This window comes from Cupressus sempervirens, chromosome 5 (assembly GCF_028749045.1).
Source record: "Cupressus sempervirens isolate cs-2001-9-10 chromosome 5, ASM2874904v1, whole genome shotgun sequence".
Lineage (NCBI taxonomy): Eukaryota > Viridiplantae > Streptophyta > Pinopsida > Cupressales > Cupressaceae > Cupressus > Cupressus sempervirens.
The window spans coordinates 1,043,425,156-1,043,447,968 of NC_143122.1; the positions used below are offsets into that span (position 1 = coordinate 1,043,425,156).

At 35.7% G+C, this 22,813-nt stretch overlaps 1 protein-coding gene across 1 annotated transcript; it reads left to right on the forward strand.

Moving 5' to 3' along the window:
- Positions 1–4,091: 4,091 nt before the first annotated feature.
- On the forward strand, positions 4,092–6,266 carry LOC149559507 (L-type lectin-domain containing receptor kinase IX.1-like). The gene has a single exon (XM_089831467.1). The coding sequence runs from the start codon at positions 4,092–4,094 to the stop codon at positions 6,264–6,266; it is 2,175 nt and encodes a 724-aa protein (XP_089687593.1).
- Positions 6,267–22,813: the final 16,547 nt, after the last annotated feature.

The window sequence follows — 22,813 nt, forward strand, 5'->3', positions numbered from 1 at the left end:
CTGTTAGGAGCAATAAGAAAGAAAATTGAAACTAGTGTCCAATTTGTTTCAACGAGTGTTATACAAAGAGATCCTTAGGATAATAAAAATTAGTAAAATGACAAAACCTGCAACTATATTTCCAATATATTTCCTTTGAATTTCTCAAACCAACATCAACATAATCTTCTTCTTTTCTCTGAAAAATTCGCATCATTTGACCACATTCACATCAATACAATATAATATATGATACTTACAACCAAGGAAACCATCATTCCTTTATACCTTGTCCTAACAACTACTTACATCAGCCCTTTGAGATTTTTTAATGCACAATTAATTACATAGAACCTCATTAAGTTATCATATTAAAGTTACTACATGTTATATTACAATTACAACTTCCAAAATAATTCCCAACACAAGAATCGATTGCTAGTGAACATATCACACGTTACACTTGAGTGACCTCCATAGATTGATCTTCAAGATGTGCTAACATGAACATAGCCTCACAAATATGTCTTCAAAAAAATCTAAGCCCACTAACTCTAATTACATCTCTCTCATTAGATATAATCAAAATATCAACAACATATTTCTTATGATGTGAATATCAGGATTTAACTGTGTGATTTTGAGTCAAACTCGATGACCCATGTTTCATGAGTAGTGATTCAACTTGAATCCATCTCTCATGAGAATAAATGGAATACTTAGCACTCAGTGGATCTAGGTAATGCTCACAGGGGTGAAGCACTGGGACTTCCCGGGAGGTCACCCATCCCAGTACTACTCTAGCCTGAGTGCGCTTAACTACAGAGTTTCCTCCACAGTTAAACCCAAAGCTTGCAACCCCATTTGCAAAACCTTCACCAAGTGTTGTGCCTTATGAACCGTTCATTAGAAAGCCCCTTAAGCTCATCAATTGATAAGTAGGAGATGATTTCCACAGCTAGTCAAATTGTGATGTGAATATTAGGATTTAACTATGTGATTTTGAGTCAAACTCGATGACCCATGTTTCATGAGTAGTGATTCAACCTGAATCCATCTCTCATGAGAATAAATGGAACACTTAGCTGTTATGGGTGACCTCCTGGGAAGTCCCGGTGCTTCACCCCTGTGAGCATCACCTAGATCCAATGAGTGCTAAGTGTTCCATTTATTCTCATGAGAGATGGATTCAGGTTGAATCACTACTCATGAAACATGGGTCATCGAGTTTGACTCAAAATCACATAGTTAAATCCTGATATTCACATCACAATTTGACTAGCTGTGGAAATCATCTCCTACTTATCAACGTATTTCTTGCACAATGGTTTGCTGCCAGTCTTCACCAAATAATCTGTAACTTAGCCAATTCTTCATATAGGCATGTACACAAAAATAGATGTACTGTTTAAACACATTCTCGAACATAATTCTAAGATCACATAGCTTAACCTATCATATCCCAACTTCGCTAACCAATTCAAGCTTTGCAATGTACAAAATTTATGTTTATCATAAACATAAACATATATATATATATATATATATATATATATATATATTGACATCAATGAAAAACCTATCATCAATGCGATGCATAAACATGTTATCCAAGTGTTAACCACTTAATGATATCCCCTTAATCCTAATAAAGCGCCCTTCAAAATAGGGTAGGTTCCAACCATCTTTTACTTTTCCATTAACTTTTAGTTTGACTAGACACATATTAAGCCCTTTGTATCACATATATAAATTTCATGTTTTTCGACATCATAGAAAAATGCATTGATAACTTCCAGGTGACCTGCATTTCTTTTCTTCATTTTGAGTGTTCTTTATTAGACATGGATTTGGTGATTGCATACCCTAAAACCATGATTCTAGCTAGCTTCTTTGTTATGAGCTCCATACAATTCTCTTTCAAAATACCTATATTTATTAAAAAAAAAAACCTATCATTTGGGCAGTCTAGGTTTATTTTCCTCATTGCATTCTTAGCCTCATGTTTTGTGTGGTGTGTTATTACATTTCTTATCTCATGTCATACTAATGACAAAAAATAAGGATTTCAAGTTCATATTTCTTGTTGAAATTACTCATTGATGCATAATCTTTCCTATCAATTAAACATTTGGTTAATCTTGTTATTTTCCTTCCATTGTGTATGTGCTTGGAGTGAGCTTTGTATTTCCTATAAACAACAACAGAACCTTGTAAATGTTTATTTGAAGCTTTATTGAAACACATATTAGCATTTACATGAATTATAGAAATCTATTACCACTAATGTACAAACATTTTACATAGGATGCTTAATTGTTTATATAAAATGACGTGTAACTTTCCTGGTGCATTGATTTGGAGTTGGTTATGCTTGGCTAAACTAGACGCTTTTATAATTCTATATACTAGTTCTAAATTGGGACACAAGATGGGTATTCACAATTGCCATCACCTATGGTATTTTTTCTACCTTGGCATTTGCATTTAAAATGGAATGCATTGACTAGGTGATTTTTCCAACCCCAGACAAGAGAAGAGGATTCAAAACTTGATAAGCTATTTGTACCCCAACCTTAGGTTAATTTTTTATTTTGTATTCTTCTTAAGATTTGGATAGAACTTGGAATCAACCACCATTTGCATATGAGTAAAATCAACATCCACAAACTATCCTCCCCATTTCTTGTTTCATTTTGAGCTATCTAGTTCACAATCTTATTCACTATTTCTACACATGTATCGAACCCTTAATCAAAATAGTCTCTCTTTCACTATGGAATTATCCATCAAATGAATACACTTTCTCCTACTTCCTTACATTATGTAGATACTCCAACTACACAAAACCCTCGTTTCACTTATAATTTCCCCACTTTTCAAACTCATACTTGAACAACTGGATCTTAAGTATATATGTGTGTGTTGTTTTCATAAGCACTGAATGAAATTGGCCAAACATGACCACTTTAAAGGTTTAGCTTAAATATCTCATAGAGCAAAAAGGGTGTCAAATTACAAGTCAACTAGCATTGTTAAAAATCAATTTAAACTTATTTTGTTGGATAATAAAGATAGTCTACCAACCACCAATCATCATACATTTTAACTTTTCTTGGATATGCCGATATGAAGGGGGATTGCTTGCAAGCTTGAACAATCATATGCTTGTCTTATATAGACTACAATACTATACACTTTAAATTCCTCAAAAATTTGTATTTGGTCTTTTGATTGCATGTTTTGCCCAAGTTACTTTGGATTGTTATTAGCGGCCCTTGGATTTCTACAATAAATTTTGTATTCGACCATTGATTACTTTTTTGGATCAGCACTTTTTTGTGATATCAATGACAACGATATTCTTCCCTTCGTATCATTCTAACCCTTAGAGTTGAGTATTCCTTAGGCATTCAATTCAAAAAATGAGATTGCATTGACTAACTATATATATATATATATATATATATATATATATATTACAAAACACCTATATGTCTTACAAAATTAATATAGAACATATCACAAGCATAAGTCTCTATTGTATTTTTAACAACGTAAATATAAATCTAAATTTATAATATAATAAAGTTTCAATTTTAAATTTCTTATGTCTAATATCTTTCCTTTTTATGGGCCAAAGCGTACATTAAATTTTTTATTAACATTGAAATTCTATGAAAAAAGAAACGATCCGTGCTAGTGCTTGATGTTTGTAATTTTCTATTGGTAGATTGGATAGGATTCTATAACATGGGGGAAGGATGTCATCTTGACATTGGCGTCCATAGCGACCCTCAACTGCACAGATTTTTTCGATCGAAGTACAGATGGGAGGGACCGACCACTTTTATAAAAACAAATTATGAAATCAAGTAGCAAATTCTACATTATTCACATAGTGACGAGCAAAAAATAGCTGAATCAAATTTCCATTTCATATGGCAACAAAGATTGGGTGTTTTGGCCGTTTTGATGGGAGTTGTTTTATTAATTTAGCTGTATATGGCCAATGCGTGTTTTTATATAGTTGCTCATATTATGTATCTGTCTGTATGTTCACTCGCGACCACCTTTTGTAATCTCAACTCATCATTTTTCATATCACGTAGATGGATAGGCTTAACTGTGCCCAAACAATAGGTGTGTTTTGTGTGCTCTGCGCAATGAATACTCCCATTTTAATGGCCCAGTCCGCAGGCGTGGGCTTCAACTTTACTGAGTTCGCAAGCTGCAATACAAGCCACATTCTCTGTGTAAATGACGCCACAATATCTGGGCATAAAATTCATCTTACAAACAATACAGATGCTCATTATAAATTGACTGACTATAAAACAATGGGCAGGGTTGTTTACAACCAGACCATCCAGCTGTCTTCTCTTGCCAGTTTCACCACAGACTTCCGGTTTGCTATGAAATATTATAAACGGAGCCCTCATGATCGTGGAGGAGATGGAATTGCTTTCTTCATGACATCCAAAGAAATGGCAACAATTGCTGAATCAGCTGATGAAGATAGTGGTATTCCCGGACATGAAGCTGAGCTTTCACCCAAGACATTTGGTGTTGAATTTTACTGTCACTATTACTTATGCTCCATCTACGCCGATGCTGCTGGTTATCTTACTTCCGAAGGTTTCAATGAAACCCATTTGGATCAACCGGTAAACAATGGTACTTTGTGGAATGCGAGAATAGAGTATAACGATACAGAAAAATATGTACAAATTTTACTATCAAATGCTTCGAATGCCCCTCTATCCCAAAGAGATCTTGCTCTTGCGTTTGATTTTGATTGCTCTAAATATCTCTCAGATAATCTTGTAGTAGGGATTTCTGCTTCTGCTCAAGATTCCAGTCAGACCCACACAGTCCTTTCATGGAGCTTCCATAGTCAGATCAAAATTGGGAGCTCTTCTACAAGCTTCAATACAAAGACCAAAGCCAAGAAGTCTTCCAAAAAGATCATAATTGTGGCTGCAAGTGTAGGGGCAGTTTTCTGTTTAGGGGTAGTTGTTATATGTGGATTGTTTGTAATTGCTAAGAAGAGAAGATTGAGGAGAAACATCAAAGAAGCATGCGAAGGAAATGAGATTGAGATTGACTTGATTGTAGACCAGGGACCATGTGAAGAAGATGAGGTGGAGATTGATGACATGATGATTGTAGACCAGGGACCATGTAGATATAAGCTAGAGGATCTTAAGATTGGAACCAATAATTTCTGCGAAACTCTAAAACTAGGGCAGGGAGGATTTGGAGATGTGTACAAAGCCATTTTAGCAGAAACAAATAAAGTGGTAGCTGTGAAGCGCATCTCAGAAAGGTCAAAACAAGGAATAAAAGAGTTCATCTCAGAGGTAAGCAGTGTTAGTCGAGTAAGACATAGAAACCTTGTTCAACTCTTCGGATGGTGCCATGAGAAAGGTCAATTACTCTTGGTGTACGAATACATGCCCAATCGAAGCCTGGATAAACACCTTTTCAGCAAAGATGATTCTCCTCCATTACAATGGTGTCACAGATATCGAATAGCTTTGGAAATAGCTTGTGGACTGTTGTATCTTCATGAAGAATGGGATCAGTGTATCGTACACAGGGATGTAAAATCCAGCAATGTTATGCTGGACTGCAATTTTAATGCAAAGCTTGGAGACTTTGGTTTGGCGCGCGTGTTGGAGCACAATAGTTTATTTCAAACCACAATAGTGGCTGGAACTCTTGGTTACCTAGCTCCTGAGTGTGTGATCACAGGAAGAACAAGCCCTCAATCAGATGTTTACAGTTTTGGGGCAGTGGCCTTGGAAATTGCTACAGGAAAGAAGGCGACAGATGTAAGCTTGCAAGAACATAACATGAGGCTTGTGGGGTGGGTATGGGATCTTTATGGCCAAGGCAAAGTTTTGGAAGCCGCTGAGGGGAGGTTAGATGGGGAGTTTGACAAGGCAGAAATGAAACAATTGATAGGAATAGGACTGTGGTGCTCTCATCCAGATCCAGCTGAAAGACCTAAAATGAGTCAAGTGGTCAAGTTGCTAAAGTTGGAAGCTCAACTTCCTCAACTTCCTCCGGCATTACCGGTACCAACATATGCCAGGGTTCAAGGAGCCAAACTTATAGAAGTTTCTCCATTTATAACGGGCCCTCCTCAAGAATTCCCATATGTTTCTTTGACAGCTTCAACTTCTATAGCAGCTAGTACTTCTGGTATTACAACGCAGGTTTTTTCATCCTCAAATTCAGGCACACCTCCCATGGTTGTGCATTTTCAAAAGCAAGTGTAGTAGACTTACTCTAATTACTTTGGACATAAGTTCTATGTTTGAATGGATTGTTTTCGTTAAATTTTAATGGATTTATCACTGGTGTAACTTGTAATAGCACCGGTAGATTTTATGTGTTTCAAGTTACCTTCTCAAAATATATGCATATGATTTTAAGAAGCATCTTTCCTTATTTCTCATTGATTATCAACAACATTTGCTTATTGTCATGATAAAGAATAAGATATTGACTTAAGATATACATTTATTTATTTGAGTATAGATATCATATATATACAAAGTATTTTATATATTTGCATATGTATTAAATATCTTCAGTGCATTTTATTTGACTGAAAATACACCAACATTAACACTCCCTCCTAGTTAGGGAGGATAAAAATATTGGCAAATATTACACTATTGGTAATATTTAGGAACAACACATCAATGGAATCTTTGATTGAAAGACTTCCATTATATGACACCATATCAGTATTAGCCTATTAGAATATCAACACATAATATACACCAAATACTATTTTAATATCATATTAAGTAACATGAGTATTGGCCTATCAGAATATCAACACATGATATTCACCAATGACTCTAAGTAATGGCATCTAACACTTAGTCATTGATTTAAAAAATAAAGCATTTTACGATCTATTTCAACATTTACATGAAATGTATATCATGATTTAAGTTATCGTAACATCGTCACCTTTGAAGAACTTTTGCAAATATAGGTGATAATCATTTGAAAGTCGTCATTTCCTGATGATGTACACAAGGGGTAGGTTCATGCACGCAGGACATCAAAAGTTCACATGAAGTCACCACAGATACTGTCATGTGGTGTTGTCATGACATCCACCACAAAACATATCAGAGACTAAGATTTTCACCTCAAACTAGACAAGAATGCAATACAAAGGACTAGAAAATTCTTCTCCATGAAGAAACACTAACCCATTGAGCTCCTTGTCAAGGTTACTAATAAAGTGTCAAAACTCCCTCTAAGTTTGATATCAACTTTTCTGACCTCTTAGTACAAGGTTGTCTCCGATGAAGTGTCATACTTCCTCTTAATCTATTATCATCCTTCTAACCTCTTGGCATCAAGTCATGTCATGCTTCCCTAGTTCAATAGGTGTCTTAATAGCATAAGGCCTTCCAAGCTACATATATGAAACTTTATCCCATGAAACATAGTCCTTTAATTGTTATAGTTTTTGATCACTGAAGAATCCATCTTGACACAATCTACTCCCTTTGAATCAATAAATCCACGATCAAAAAATTTTGATTGAAGCATATCTTCTATTTTCACCCTCTCTTTGTCCAAGGTCACCTCTAATGGAATGTCATGCTCCCTCTTGCTATAAAAGGATACTCAAAATCTCAATTATCAAAGATATCTTGCTCCAAACATCTCTTATGATCCAAGACCACTTTGGAGCCACTATCATAAGATCAAGTGCTAAAATGAATAGTTATATGACCATCTTGATATTTTGAACAAAATCCCATAGCAATTTGCTACTTCTCATTGGAATAGCTCCTTATCTTGACTTTATTTTACATCACCTACAATAAATGCCTCGAGAACATTTCTAATGCACCATTCTTCTCTTCCTACAAGATCATAAAGAAATAAAGAAAAGAACAAGGCAACTTGCTCTTATAGTATTAGAAATACAAACAAGTGGTTAACGACAAAAAAGAGAGAAATAATATTCAAGATATAATAATCAAAAAATACTTATCTTATTATTTAGAAATAAATGTTTATCAACATCCTTTCAAATATAAGCTGCTCCAATCAAGGTCATGTTACCTTGGCAACTTAAGACCAATCTCAAGTCACTTTCATTCTTCCACTTTCAATTTAGGATTTGACCTATTTTTATGAATGAAAGGTTGTTCCTCCAAATTTGGCACAATAGGCTACTCTAATTCTAGAAATGAAAATTTAGGTTCCCAAGTATAGCTGCATGAAAGGAATGTCTCTCTTAATAAACTGCACCAATGTGTAGACAACTTGCCTTGGGAATAATAGGCACTTTTATCTTTGCAATTTAAGTTCACATAATTCTTGATATTCTCCCAATGAATGCAACATCCTAACAGTCTCAATACTCACTAGTAGTGCCAATGATATTGATTCTTCTATGGGAATTCCTTCACACCACAAAACCAATATCACACCTACGTGGAGATCCTTTTATACTAAAAAGGAAAACTACAATGGCCTCCACAACACAACAAACCAACTAAATCCTTGTAAAGAGGAAATGCCCAAGATTCTCCAACCAACACTTAATTAAAGGCGTCGATACTATGTTTATGTCAATATGTCTCATCGACTTCTCAACAAAAGTTTTCAAATATAATCTTCAATTCCCACCTTGTACCATCCTGATAATAATAATTTCAATACATTGCACCAAATATTACAATGAATTTGTGCTTGAATAGTCTCCAATAGCCAGTATATCTCCCTTTAATATTCCCGACCTAACAAAGTCTCCCCAAATATATCTCCCATCTAGAGGTCACACTTCATTTCTGGCCAATACCATACAATTGTACATGAATGCATAGTCATAAGTCTATACATATATCACCATTGCAACATCCTACTACTCACAACATTGATGTCTATCATTCAAGGGCCAACTGTCTATAGCATCTGATTTGGATAGACAATTCTGGTTATAACAACATGGTGTTATTAAATATTTGATCTCTAATTTCTTGGTCGTACTGATGAGGCACTGTAAGTATTTCAATTTGATTAGTATTATATGTGTTCCTTTTCATATTCAACGGGGAGAGTGTGTATCTTAGGAGAGATTTAAAATCGTTTCGATCTGAATATTATTTGTTGTTGTCTCTAATAGGTAATCCTATACAACCCATCCTCTCCACAAATGCGACAGGGAATCCTTGTAATGTTTCAACAACCATGTGTAGCATGCCAGACATATAAATTTGTTGTAATTTGTTAACACGGTAGCCAGGTCAATACCCCCAAATAATACTGTGAAATAGACGATATTTATAGGAACATGAAGGAGAAGAGCCATGCCTGTTGAGGGTTTTAGCGTAAGTGTAAGGCGAGTTTGAAGGAAAATCTTGAAAATTATCCAAATTGAAAAACAAGGAAATGTTGAGAGGGGGAGGGGATGAATTAGTTTTTCAACTCTTTAAAATAGAAAGAAAAGCCAAATAAAACACAGAAGATAAAATACAAGGATTTGTCTCGTGATAGCCCTTTTGGGTAAAAGCCACGGTATAGCTCCTCTCCAAAGAACTGGGCTACAACCCGATTAAAATCTTGTGAGCTTCAACTCATTTCAAACACTTGACTAATTCGGGTTCCAACTTGATCCTAGAGAGGCTACAACCTCATTCACATAAATTGCTAGCAAATCAGATTAGGAACATGATCATAGTGACCAAAATCTTTACAGGACACTGTAACAACTCGTGGGACAAAGTATGTGTAACATATTTCTGATATACGCTTCCAGACACTTAAAATGTGGCTCCAAAGTTTTCCCCCAAAACTAATCTCTTCAAGAATAGCAATAGCGGATGCAGAAAAATACAACTTTGACACCCTCTTAGACAAGACTAGTCACACAACCATGATTCTCCTTCCTTTCAGCAAACATATTACTGTTGATTCTCCATATTATCATACATGCGAAAAAATGCTTTCCACAAAATTCATATCACCTTCGAACATCCAGTGCAAAACTCAAAATCTTCAACTCCAAAAATGATAACCCCTAGTTCGTCCCCTCTTCCTTTTTGTTCCACACACGATACGCCTATTTTTCTTCACTCTATTTCTGAAAAAAAAAATGCTCTTGTAATGATGTATTCATCAGAATCATAAGACATGTAACACCACATTTGTACAACAGACACAGACAGTCCAATCTCTAATAACTCAAAACATCAGGACCTTCCAAAAACAATATCTCCCTTACAGAGTAAAGTTTTGATTTTTTTAAAGGAAGCACCAAACACAATCTTACGTGTGTGATGCTTTAGATCACCACACATCCCTAAGAAAATATAATTCATAAAGTCATACTTTTTGGTCAAAGAACGTACACATTCAACCTCTTATAACTGCAAGCTTGAGGATTCCTTCTATTATAACTGATCAAGTAACACACATCTGCCATCTGCTATCATTATGGGAATTGCATGTTGATCTCAGATTGGTTTTGACAAATGAATATCTATACACTTAAGTCATTTACCTAGTTCATGCCAAACAAGTAATTTATGCCGAGCATAACATATAAGATAGAGCATACCGAGTAAACAGTAAGTGCCGAGCCACTCAAGTGTCAAGTCACTTAGATGTCGAGCAGATAGTATGTGCCAAGTGATTGAAGTGTCAAGCAAGCAGTGCATGCCAAGTCATTTAGATGCCAAGTGACAACATTGAAGTTATAGTTAGTATCGAGCAACATGTACTTCAGATGCCGAGTAATACAGTTTTGACATAGTTGTTTGTATTGACACAAACTACTATGTAAACTATTTTTGCACCGACTTAAGGATTATTTTACGATCTTTTTTGATAAGGACAAATCTTAATTGTGAATCCCTATGCATTACATGTATCCAATCAAAAAAAGGGAAGGTTTAAGTGGCAATATGGGTGAATCACTACCGTCGATTCATACCTAACCCTAAGTCACCTAGGTCTTAGTTGACAAACACAAGGCTTGCTTGGTTGCCAAAGGATTCTCCTAGGTTCTTAGGATTGACTACTTTGAGACTTTTGTACCAGTTGCTCAAATGAATTCCATTCGACTTATTCTTGCCATTGCTGCAGCTAATCGTTGGGAAGTACATTAGATGGATGTGAAGAGTGTTTTTCTTCATGGTGACCTTCATGAGGAGATCTACATGGAGCAGCCATAGGGCTTCCTTTAGGATTCTTCACTTGTGTGTCATCTTCGAAGGTCTCTCTATGGCCTCAAATAGGCTCTTCAGGCATGGTATGCCAAGATGAACTCCTTCCTTCTATCAGTTGGGTTCACTCAGTGCCATTCTGATCCTAATGTCTACATTCTGCAATAGGGTGATTCACTTCTATTTTTGGTTTTGTATGTTGATGATTTGTTGATCATAGGAAGTTCTTCACCACCATTAAGGCTATCAAAGTTGCCCTTCATGACTGACTTGGGCTTGTTGCATTAATTTCTCAGAATTGAGATTTTTCAATCTCCTTCTAGGATCACCATTGTACAGTCCAAGTATGCTCTAGATTTACTCTCGAGGTTTCATATGGTTGACTGTAAGCCTGCTCCAACTCCCTTCCTTTCTGGAGTCAAATTTGAGGTTCAATGTTCTTCTCCACTTGTTGATGGCACTTTGTATCGCCAACTTGTTGGGAGTCTCATTTATTCGACTCATACAAGACCCGACATCTCATATGCTGTAGGCATGGTCTCTCAATTCATGCAGGAGCCTCATGAGTTGCACTAGAAAGCACCCAAGCGGTTCCTTCACTACATTTAGAGTTCTCACAGTTGTGGGATTCACTACGTAGAAGGTATTGAGCTTGATTTGGTGGGCTATACAGATTTAGATTGGGCGAGTGATTCTCAGGATTGCAAGTCTACTTCAGGTTATAGCTTCTTACTTGGTTCAAGTCTTATCTGTTGGTCGAGCAAAAAGCAGTTTGCCATTGCTCTATCTTCTACTAAGGTTGAGTATTGGGGGTTGTAAATACCGCCACTGAGGCCATTTGGCTTCAACATCTTCTCACTAAATTTGGTATCCAAATTAGATGGCCATCAGTCATATTTGTGACAACTAGAGTGCCATTCAGATCTCATGAAATCTGGTCCATCATTAGTGGACCAAACACATAGAGATCCACATGCACTACATCTAGGAGCTCATCCATAGTCACGTCATTGACCTTTGCTATTGTCCAACTTCTGAGCAGGTTGCTGATATCTTCACCAAACCCTTTACTGAGAGAAAGTTCCTTCATTTGTGAGCTTTGTTGGGGGTGCAGGATGCTTCATCTTTTGGGGGGGCCTCTTCCTCTCACTCAGAGTCTTGACTTTTTTTGGGGGGGTCTCTTTTCTCTCTTTTGGGAGAATTTTATATACATGGCTATCTCATTAGGCTTGACTTATCGGGACCCATTTCTACATCCACCTAAGTTTCACTTATGGGGGGGTATTAGTGTAGTTTTTAATTTTCTAGTAGGTTATTTTTTTTTTCTATATTGCTAGGTTTTTCCTACACTTTTAATAATCTTGCTTAGGTTAATAAAGCATGTCTTATTAGGTGAATGGTTGCAAGGTATCACCTTCCTACATGTGAGCATCCATTAGCTATCTTGGAAAGATACTTTGCTATCTTTAGTCCAATAGATGGTTGCTCCTCATTGGTCGGTGTTGCCACCTCCTTTGTCTTCCTAGCCTATATAAGCATGCTACCTGGTTTGTATTTGCATCCTCTTAATGCTATTTTGCTTCTAGCATTTTCGTTACTTTCTTGGAGACTAAGTCTATGCTGCTATTTTGATTTTATATCATTTGCATTCATAGTTTAGATATCTATTCTTTGCACTAGTTTTCTAGGTTATTAATCTTTTCAGATTCTAAAATGCATAATATCTAATGGTATAATAGAGAGGTGATTTGATCATCTATATGACCAACTTCCATAATTGGATTTCTTTCTACTTGACATCAATGACTAAAATTACAAACACAGAGAACTTTAAAGTTTAAGTAGAAATTATGCTAAAATCTCAAAGCTTTTATCCATGCTTCCTTAATATTACCGTGGTGTTGTTTTAGATCTTTCTCTTAGATGAATAGTTCCAATCAACCATGCATAAAAATATATCTATAATTCCTTTCATTTTTATACCCATCTATCGATGATCCTAATAGAGAAGATGTGATATCTATCTTTCATGAAGCACTCTCAATATTGCCTTTTGTATGAAAGATAAACGAAACATGATCAAGACTATACTAAGGATGTTATCAAACCTCTAGACATGCTCATAAGTAAGCTTTAGGAATTGTATGTAGAGTGTGTAAATTGGGGGCCATCATCATATCATTTCACACAATTCAAATGCAGTTGACACACTTAACAATTTGGTAAGATTGGAAGATTGGAAAGAGTTGTCTACTCTTGCAAGATTGCAAGAATTATAGGATTATGTTTGAACCCAAAGCCCAGTATACCTTTGAAACCAACATATGAGATCAACACATATGGTGCAAATAATCTATTTGATGGAATGTTGTCTGATAATACAAATATTTGTAGAGGTCTTTAAAAAGAAGCCACTAGCCATATCTATTTCATATCCATGCCATATGAGAGACCTGGAGCCATGAGTATGTTACATGTTTAAGTGCAATCATCACTACACCTTCTTATCTAATGAAATTTATTGCATCACAAAAAAAAGCATTGGAGAAGTTTGAAGTTTTCATCTCAAGAAAAATGAATGGCAATAATCTTTAATTTACAAAACCGTGGATATTGGGTATAACTTTATGCAAATATGTGAATGGACTACATTGGCATTAATTTTGTTAGAGATACTCCATTTCAGCGACATGGTCAAGATATGTATTGATATGGTTTCAATATTATTATATGCTTCTCCGATGAATTTCCAATATGATCAATCCTTACTCTAGAATGTAAACATGTTGACATCAATTATTCGATATTCAAGAACACATATTGAATATGAATTAGGTCAAAACAATAATGCATCTACCATAGAAATAAATGAGGCCACTACCATCAAGTAAGCCCAATTAAATTGAAGTACTCAATTATGAAATATTTAAATCTCATAGGTCTAGTGAGGAATCTTCTCTAATACCATTATAGACACCCAAAAATTGGCAAAGACATAAATCACACAATTCCAATCAATCAGTGCAAATTAAAGAGAAAATCAGAAGAAACACAATAGACTTTTCAAATAAAAAATCACATCAAGTCATTAATGACCTATCAAATCAACAAGATCTAAATTAAATTTAAAAGAGGGGAAAAATAATTCAAATTCATTAAAATGAAATTCAAAAAAGGACGAAGAAAAAGACAAAGTGTTGAGAATAAATAATAAATTTATTAAATCAATAAAATCATTTATCCTCACAAGATTGAAAATCTCTCTTTTTCATTTTAAAAGAATTAGAAATATCTTCAATTATCCTCAAAATCAAGTCTGTTGGACTCTTCCTCCTAGTCTCTTATGAGATATTTTCAGTTTCACTTTCACCCCTAGTCAAAGGTGAAAATCTTGATTCTTACCCCAACCCCTTTCGAAATCATATAAATAGGAGGGAAATCTAAGAGACATGGAACCCAAGTTTTTATGCATCTACACTATAGGCACATTTGAACTCATCATTTTAGCAAGTTCATAGCATTTTAGCATCATTTATTGCATATTAGTTCATGGTATGATCATTTCAAGAGCATTTCTAGGAGTTGTACTTCACATATAATCTATATTTTAGTCATAGATCTTGCATGTTTTCATTGTAGATTTGCATTTTTAGCATAATCCCATTTTAGAACTATCACTAAGATGCTAGTCTGAGAGCTATTTTAGCAGTTTTAGTTAGGGAAACATGAGACCCTCGTAGAGATTACATTCTGATGATGATATTTTGGGTCTAGTATAGTTTGTCATCAGTCATTTGCATTCTACACTAAAGTTTCATGAATACGCATTCACACGATGTACAAAATGGTGCCCACCATGGGGCTGAACTAAAAGCCTCTTTATTTTCAAGTTTTTTAGTCTAATCTTTCATTTCTAGTATAGATCTGTGTTTCTTGCTATTCTCTTGTGTAGATCTGATCAAATATAGGTTCTACAGTGTTTGGGAGACCTCATATCAGCAAGAATAGCATTCCAAATTCCTCCCCAAGCATACAAGGGCCGGATCTGAATCTTCTAATGCTTTTGTGCTCTATTTCAATGCTACCAAGAGATATTTTGATGCTTATGAACTCTTGTTTTAATGCATTTAATCTTTCTATAGTGCATATACATAGTTTTGTAATGCGTATACATAGTTTTGTAATGCATTTACATAGTTTTGTAATGCATTTGCATAGTTCTATAACACATCTGCATCTTCTTATAGTGCATATGAAGCATCTTGCAGTACTTTTGGTTTTCTTATAGCGCATTTTCATTATAAAATAGCACATATAAGGTTTCCTGTAACGCATATGAGCATTTCTGTAACACATTTGGTAAAAATTATAGTTTCCTGAATCTAACTTCCAGATCTAAATATCATTTGCTTACAGGTCCCTTCCACATTAACAAAAAAGCCTTTAGATTGCAGATAGGGCGCAATAGGAATGAAGAACCTCATAAATGCACCTAGCCTTTGCTAGCTCCGAATCAGGTAGGTGGACCTCGACTCTCGTTGATTAAAGGTGTGGCATTTCTAAGTTTTCAAACATAGCTTAATAGAAATGTTCAATCTTGCTAATCTAATAAAGAAGTAGGCTTATGCTCTCAACTTCTTCGAGTTGATCAGAATGCCTAATCTTCTGTAAAGATCAGTCACAATTGAATGAGGAAATAACCCCCACATAGTCTAATTAGGGGCCCCTCTGTCTTCAGTAGTATAAGGACTGGTAATTAAACCTTTACGTCTATTGTGTTTGGGGAGCCAAAATAGTAGGGATATGCTCTCACTCTTCTCGAGTGATTAGATTCCCAAACTGGTTTATGACTTCCATTTCTCGCTTTTCACTAGGTAGGATTATCTAGCCATAGAAGGGCTACCTCCCAAGTTTCCTTAGCAGGGCTGGCGAGAGGGATTGCCCCCCCAATCTTGTATTCCTAATAGAATGCAAGCCACCTATGTTTGGAACATAGCCTTCCTCTAGTAGTCCCACGAGGGATTGTGCCAAACCTCCTTGGCATTGGTGGGAAGCTCTCTATTATAGGAGAGGTAAATCCGAATACAGTTGAAACACTAAGACCAACTAGTCACTGACTTTAGATAACCTTGATAGGAAGAAATCTAGGTGCATCCAATTTTTCATTTTTTTTTGATCTTACAACTATTGTGCTTGGAAGTGCTTTAAAAACTTAATAATGAACACCAGTGTGGATCACAAGCCTTCCAAAAAGACAAACCTCAAACCGATATCGAGAAATCAAGTCTAAAACAAAAATATTACTGAACAACCCTTAAATTAGTGCATATACTGCATAAAACAATGGTTTAGAATATTCCTATAATGCTTTTGATCTCTATTATGATGCATATAGCTATAAAACAACACATTTCAGCCTTAAAACAATGCATTTGATTTAGCAAACAGTGCATATGACAATTCAAATAGCCCATCTGAGTAGTGCATATGAAAAATGAAACAACACATTTGATTACTAAAACAATGCATCTGACCATTCCTATGATGCATCTGAGCAAGAACATAAAATAGAGGCCATCTATGGGCATAATAATCACAAACAAATGATCAATTTGGGTACCCTTTTCCTTGCTGGTATTTTACAAAGTCTAAGACATTCCGTATTTGATTGAAAACATCCTTCCAAAACAAGCAAGGTTACAAACATCATCATCAACCCAACAGTTATCATTGCTTCATTTTGCACATCAAGCATAAACATTCGAAGACACACATCTATCCCTTACTTGACTTCGTGAAAGTGAAACTCATCCTATCAACATTCATAAACACCTTATCCAACCTAGCTTGTTGCCACAAACAGATCACAGTCAACAGAAACCCTTGCCTTTTCAAAAATGCCTAAGAACTAAATGAATCCAACTCACATTTTATGCCACCGCATAAAACTGATACAACTACAAGACCAAAGCAATCGCCTATACGAGTGAGTGCTAGAATAGCCAATAGAACCATCAAATGAACAAGATCTCTAAATATCCTCGAGCCTACTACAACAATAGATTGCCCACAGAACACAGCTATTCACAAGTCACCCTTGTTCAATCGAAACTCAGAATCTGTGGTTACAATGGGCTCATCTAACATATGGGATGACAGAAGTATTGAAACTAAGATCAAATATTTCTAACAAAATCTTGAACTTGTCGACATCATGGACAAGATACTCGAAAAACATAATGAATGTTATATACTAGCGTTAACACAAGAACCTGCAAAATTACCATCTGATTTGATGTGACCAACTTGAAACGAGATGATGAAGAGTCACCCCTAGATGTTGTCAAACAAAATTTACAAGACCTACAAATAGAAATGGAAAGAATAAAGAGAGAAAAAACACAACCAATAGAATTCAACCTTGAGAAGGTGTGTTCTCTCCCCTTTGACAAGAACATTACCTTCACGCCTTTCCCCCAAAATGTGCAAATACCAAAATTGTTGGAATTTACAAGTAGAAAGAATACTTCTAAGACCAAACTTTAAGCTATAAAATCAATACATGCATGTAACATATCTAATTAACATGAAAGTAAAGGCATGCATGAAAATAGATAATACAATATTTGATCACCTAGAAACCTTCAAAATGAGAAGGTAAAATTGGGGTTGGGATGACATCTAGAACTTATCACTGGAGCAATATGTAACTTGTCAAGGTTAAAAAGTTTGACCATTATCAATGGTCTTCCCTATGAGAGGTCTACCTTGTTAAAGGCTCTAACACCCTGTTAAAAGTGACCTATCTAAAAGATTTACAAACATTCACTTGGAATGTCACCCTATTAACGGATTTACAATATGGCTATTAAACTAACCTATCTTCATAGGATTTTCATTCTTCTAATACAATGGCTAGAAAGTATAGTAGAATGTGTTGATCTGATAACTCAAAATCCTCAGTTGCTGATTTTAAATCCTTGTTCTATCCAATTTGATCTGATCCTTCTTGATATGATATGACTCTATTCAAAGTGTTGATACTCTATTCTATTAACTGATGCTGCAATGTTGTTCCCCTTTTTCTAAATCTTTACACCCCTTTCACTTCCTTCAGAACTTTGCTAACATTCTCTCATGCATTCCCATACACTTTCATCCTCCTAAATTATAGGGTTTCGACCTCCTTAAAAAGATTTTGATACTTAGGGTTAGGTATGAATCTATGATTGAGATTCATCCATCTTTCCTACTCAAATCTTTCCATTTTTATGATTGGTTGCATGTTTATTTCATAGGGAATTAAAAATATTTGATCTTATCTTTTACATCCTTCGAGATTCATCTTAAGTCGACTCAAAAATGGTTTACATCTTAATTTCTGAGAGCACAAACTCTTATGCTGATTCTGTGTTACTTGGCACTTACTGATTCCTAATGCTCAGCACAAATAAGAATTTTGTCTTGCTCGACACCTATAGAAATTCTATCTTTCTTAGCACATATAGTTCACTCAGCTCCTATACTAGCTCGACATCTATTAGTCACTTGGCATCTAAAACTTGCTCGGCACTATCTATCTGCTCGGCATCTGAATGACTTGGCACTTGTTGAATTTCTGGTTTGGAACATATTGTAACTCAACATCTATATTATACTCAGCATCAACTAAGAAATTTTCTTAATTGTGTTGACACTTAATTTTCAAAACCATCCAAGACCAACAATTTCCCCCTTTAACATGAGTGTCAAAAATACTTGACTATGCATTATGAATCTGATCTCTTCGAGTATAATATACATCTATTTGGCATATATACAACACTTCAAATATTGTTCAAAATTTTGTGAAGATACCTCAAAATTTGTAACTCTCCCTGAGTTGATGTGTCATTGCATTGCTATATCCACAACTTCTTATGCTGAATTTGTCTCATGTTGATTCTAATCTATCTGCTCTATTCTATCTACCCCTTTTCTCACTCCCCCTTTTACACTTCTTCCCTTGTAACTTGTCAGTTTCCTTTTGGCTTATCTATTTCTTCCTCAAAATTTATCTCCTTATCTCCCCCTTAGTTTTATCTCTCCCTTTTTATTATAATTACCTCCCCTTTTTTGATACTTATGTCAAAGGTTTCTATAGATTAACTGAATACTTAGCCAAAATGGATTTATTTACCTCCATTACTATCCTCAGAGTAGCATCCCAGTTGTCTAGTGCAATTTCTAGTGATTTAAGCTAGATGGCTATCTCTACTGAAAGGTGAACTAGGCGTTCCAATGTAGAAATATTGGGGTCTTTCTTAATCACATTTTCAACATAGGCCAGTTCTTTCTGCAAAATTTCCATGTGTGGGGTGATAGTAGATTGAATTTGTACCAATTTGGCCTTTACATTTGCCTCATCTACTATTAACATAGCTAATTCCTTATGAGTGTGAAGTGTAGTTTGAAAATGCTTCTCACTCTGAGTTGGATCCTTAGGTAGCTATATGCTTGATATTTTAAGGTTCCTTTCCAAGCTCATTATCCGCTGGCTAGTCTCTTGTGTGAAAATTGATGGGTTAGACAATTTTGAGTACAATGAGAATATGTTCTCAAGTACTACTTTTACCTTTTCAATCTTCTTGGCCAACTCAACTTGAGATAGTGCTATTTCACCTGATATTCTTTCATTCACCTTCATTTGAAACTTCTTTCAGACCATTCTAACAATTTTGCATTAGTATCAAGGTCTTCATTTTGTACCTGGTCCACTATACTAGATAATTGTTCCATGATTGGCTTGGTTTCATCAGATACCTGCAAGCTAAATGCATCTAAAAATATGTCTTTTATCTCAATCAAGGCTTGCCTTTGTTTATACTCATTTCTGAGTATCTCATGCTTCTTCTTCCTCTCAAGTGCCTCTTGCACTTCATTGATCTGATTAGTATTCATATTTTCATAGTCCTACTTGGGAATGACTATGTCCTCATCTGGTGCAGGGTCTCCATAGTGAAGTACCCTTGCTACTCTTATTGAGTTCGAGCCTGGTGCTAAAATATGCAGTGGCATGGCAATAGTGCTCGGCTTCTGAGGCATTGTTGGAGTCCCTATTGTAGGAAAATTTATCAATGTTTGTATTGCCTCTAGATCTTTCTCCTTTGGGGTCTCCTCCTCTATTCTTCCTTGATCAATCACTATGATCTATGGAGGTGCACCTTGTTCTTGTGTTTTAGAGAAAAATGTATCTATCTATCTTGTTTTCTCCCTTGCAGGCTTTGTCTCCTCTGTCCCTTATGTCTTTTGTTCAGTTGTCAAAACTTGAACTATGGAGTCAACCTTTGTAGATGTGTCTACTACACCTTTCTTTTGGGGTTGTCCACTTGTAGCTGTTGGGATATGAGAAGGTGGTTCTTGTGGATTCACCTTATCCCTTGTGATATCAGCTATAGCCTTTTGCAATTCTTCCACACTCACCAAGACTAGATTTGTACACAGTTGTGCTTGCAAGGTAGTCTGGTGAAGAATCTTTTTAAGATCTTCTATAGTTAATGGATTGATGTTCTGACCAGAGTTGTTAGGTTCATCTTGAATAGTTACTGTATCTACAAGTGTGGGAGTTACATGTGGAGGACTCGATGGTGGAAATTGTGTGTCTTGCACACTCTATTCCTATTATTTCTCCTCAGTAGTTGATATTTCACCTTTTTGTGTCTCCTTCTCCATTGTAACATCTGCCTTTTCTTTTTCTCCTTCTTCCTCCTTATCATCATCTTCCTCCTCCTCATTGTTTCTACCCTCAAAGGGGTCTACTTCTCCTTCTTTCACTATTGTTAGCCCATAAATCAATTTCCACATTTGTGTGGACTTTTTCATGACATCTTCAATTTTATTCTACAATATACTAAAGGCTCTATACTTGGGTGCAAATTTGCTCCCATGATTCTTATTTGCCTTACTAATTTTCCCTTTAGTAAGTTCAGGCATTACTCAAGCCAATGTTGACTCTCTTATTTCTTTCTCTGTGTTGAGGTAGTAATGCCATTTATTTTCTGCAATCGAATATAACTCCTTAGGTGTTGAATTGTCAAGTTCAAGTGGAGTGTTATTGAACTTGGCCATCATGGTGTACACTGACTCTTCAACCATGTTTTGTCCCTACTCTAAATTGGCCATTATCATCAAATTTTGTTCTTTCTTCATCTGATTTAGGGGGTGCAACATATTTTCTCCTCTACTTCTTTTGGGCTAGACCTCCCTGTTCAGTAGCCTACTTCTTTTCCTACTCCTTAGCCTTCTTTGATGTGGCTCTAGTGCTGGCCCTTGTGGTAGGCTTTGTTGGGCTAGGCTTTGCAAATTTATTTGGCTTGGCAACTAGTTTGGTGGAGGCTTTTCTTTTCTTTTGTTGAGGCATGGCAGATGCTTCTTTGTCTTGTTCTTCCTCCTTTACACTATCTACATCTTCTACATCTTCTCCCATGCCTTGGGTTAGTGTAAGTGAGCCTTGATCTTGCTCTTCTTCATCTTCACCTTCCTCTTCATCATCCTTCTTACCTTCTGCAGTGCCTTCACCAAATCTTGCCTTAAGATTCTTCACCAATTTGTCCCTTTTCTTCAAGGTTGAAGCAGTTTTCAATTCCATATCCACCTTGGATCTTACAATGTCGAAAGCGCCAAAGGGTTGAGCACTTTTGTCAATGTCCTTTGCTAGCAATGCTATGATTTTTTTTGATGCCTCATCAATATTGATCTCATAACCAAGTGGCCTTAGCCATCTCACCCTTGGTACTACTACTTGGATGTATGTGAAATCAATGTCTGCTAAGAAACATATGTCATTGATGTGTTGTTCAACAAGAGAGACTGGTATCCTGAGTTTTCGTTTCATTATTTTCTTAAAGTCTTCAAAGTGGCTAGTCATAATAGTTTCAAAATTTGCCCCCATCTGTTCAATGTATTCATTCACCTATACTATTATTGACCTATTTGTTTTCTAGCTTACCTTTCCAAAAGAGGGGAATTCATTCTATACATAAAAGAATAAGCATATCAAAATTGCTCCAAATTTCCATTGGGTTCCCTTTGTTCTTCTTATGGCTCCCAAATTTTCCATAATCTGTTGTAATTACAATTCAACTAGATCATATGTACAATTTTGTATCCCACATCTACTACAATACAAGGTACACTATTGAGTCTGCTAGACCGGTAGAATTTGTGAGATATGACTCCAGCAACAAATTCTACAAGAGGATCCTTGATGGTATCAATTTTTATCCCTCTCTTGTTCCACTTTGCACTAGTGTTCTTCTCTATGGCTTCTTTGGAATCACTCCTTAGAGTTTTTGGGTGTCCTAGGGTTGGATACCCAATTAATCTATGTGTAATTCTTTTAGATAGTTTAATGGGTCTATCTTCTAACTATAGGCATCCATTACAAATTTTGCTTAGCACAATTCTTACCCATTGAGTCTTGAATATAGTAGGGAAATCTAGGGCATGGGTTAAGCCATTCCTTTCAATAATTTGAAACTCTTCCTTCAAAACTTCATTCTCACATAGTTTATTGTATGCTTCCCTAATCTCCATATCACCAATGGCTCCAATTTCATAGTTATAACATCTCCTAACAT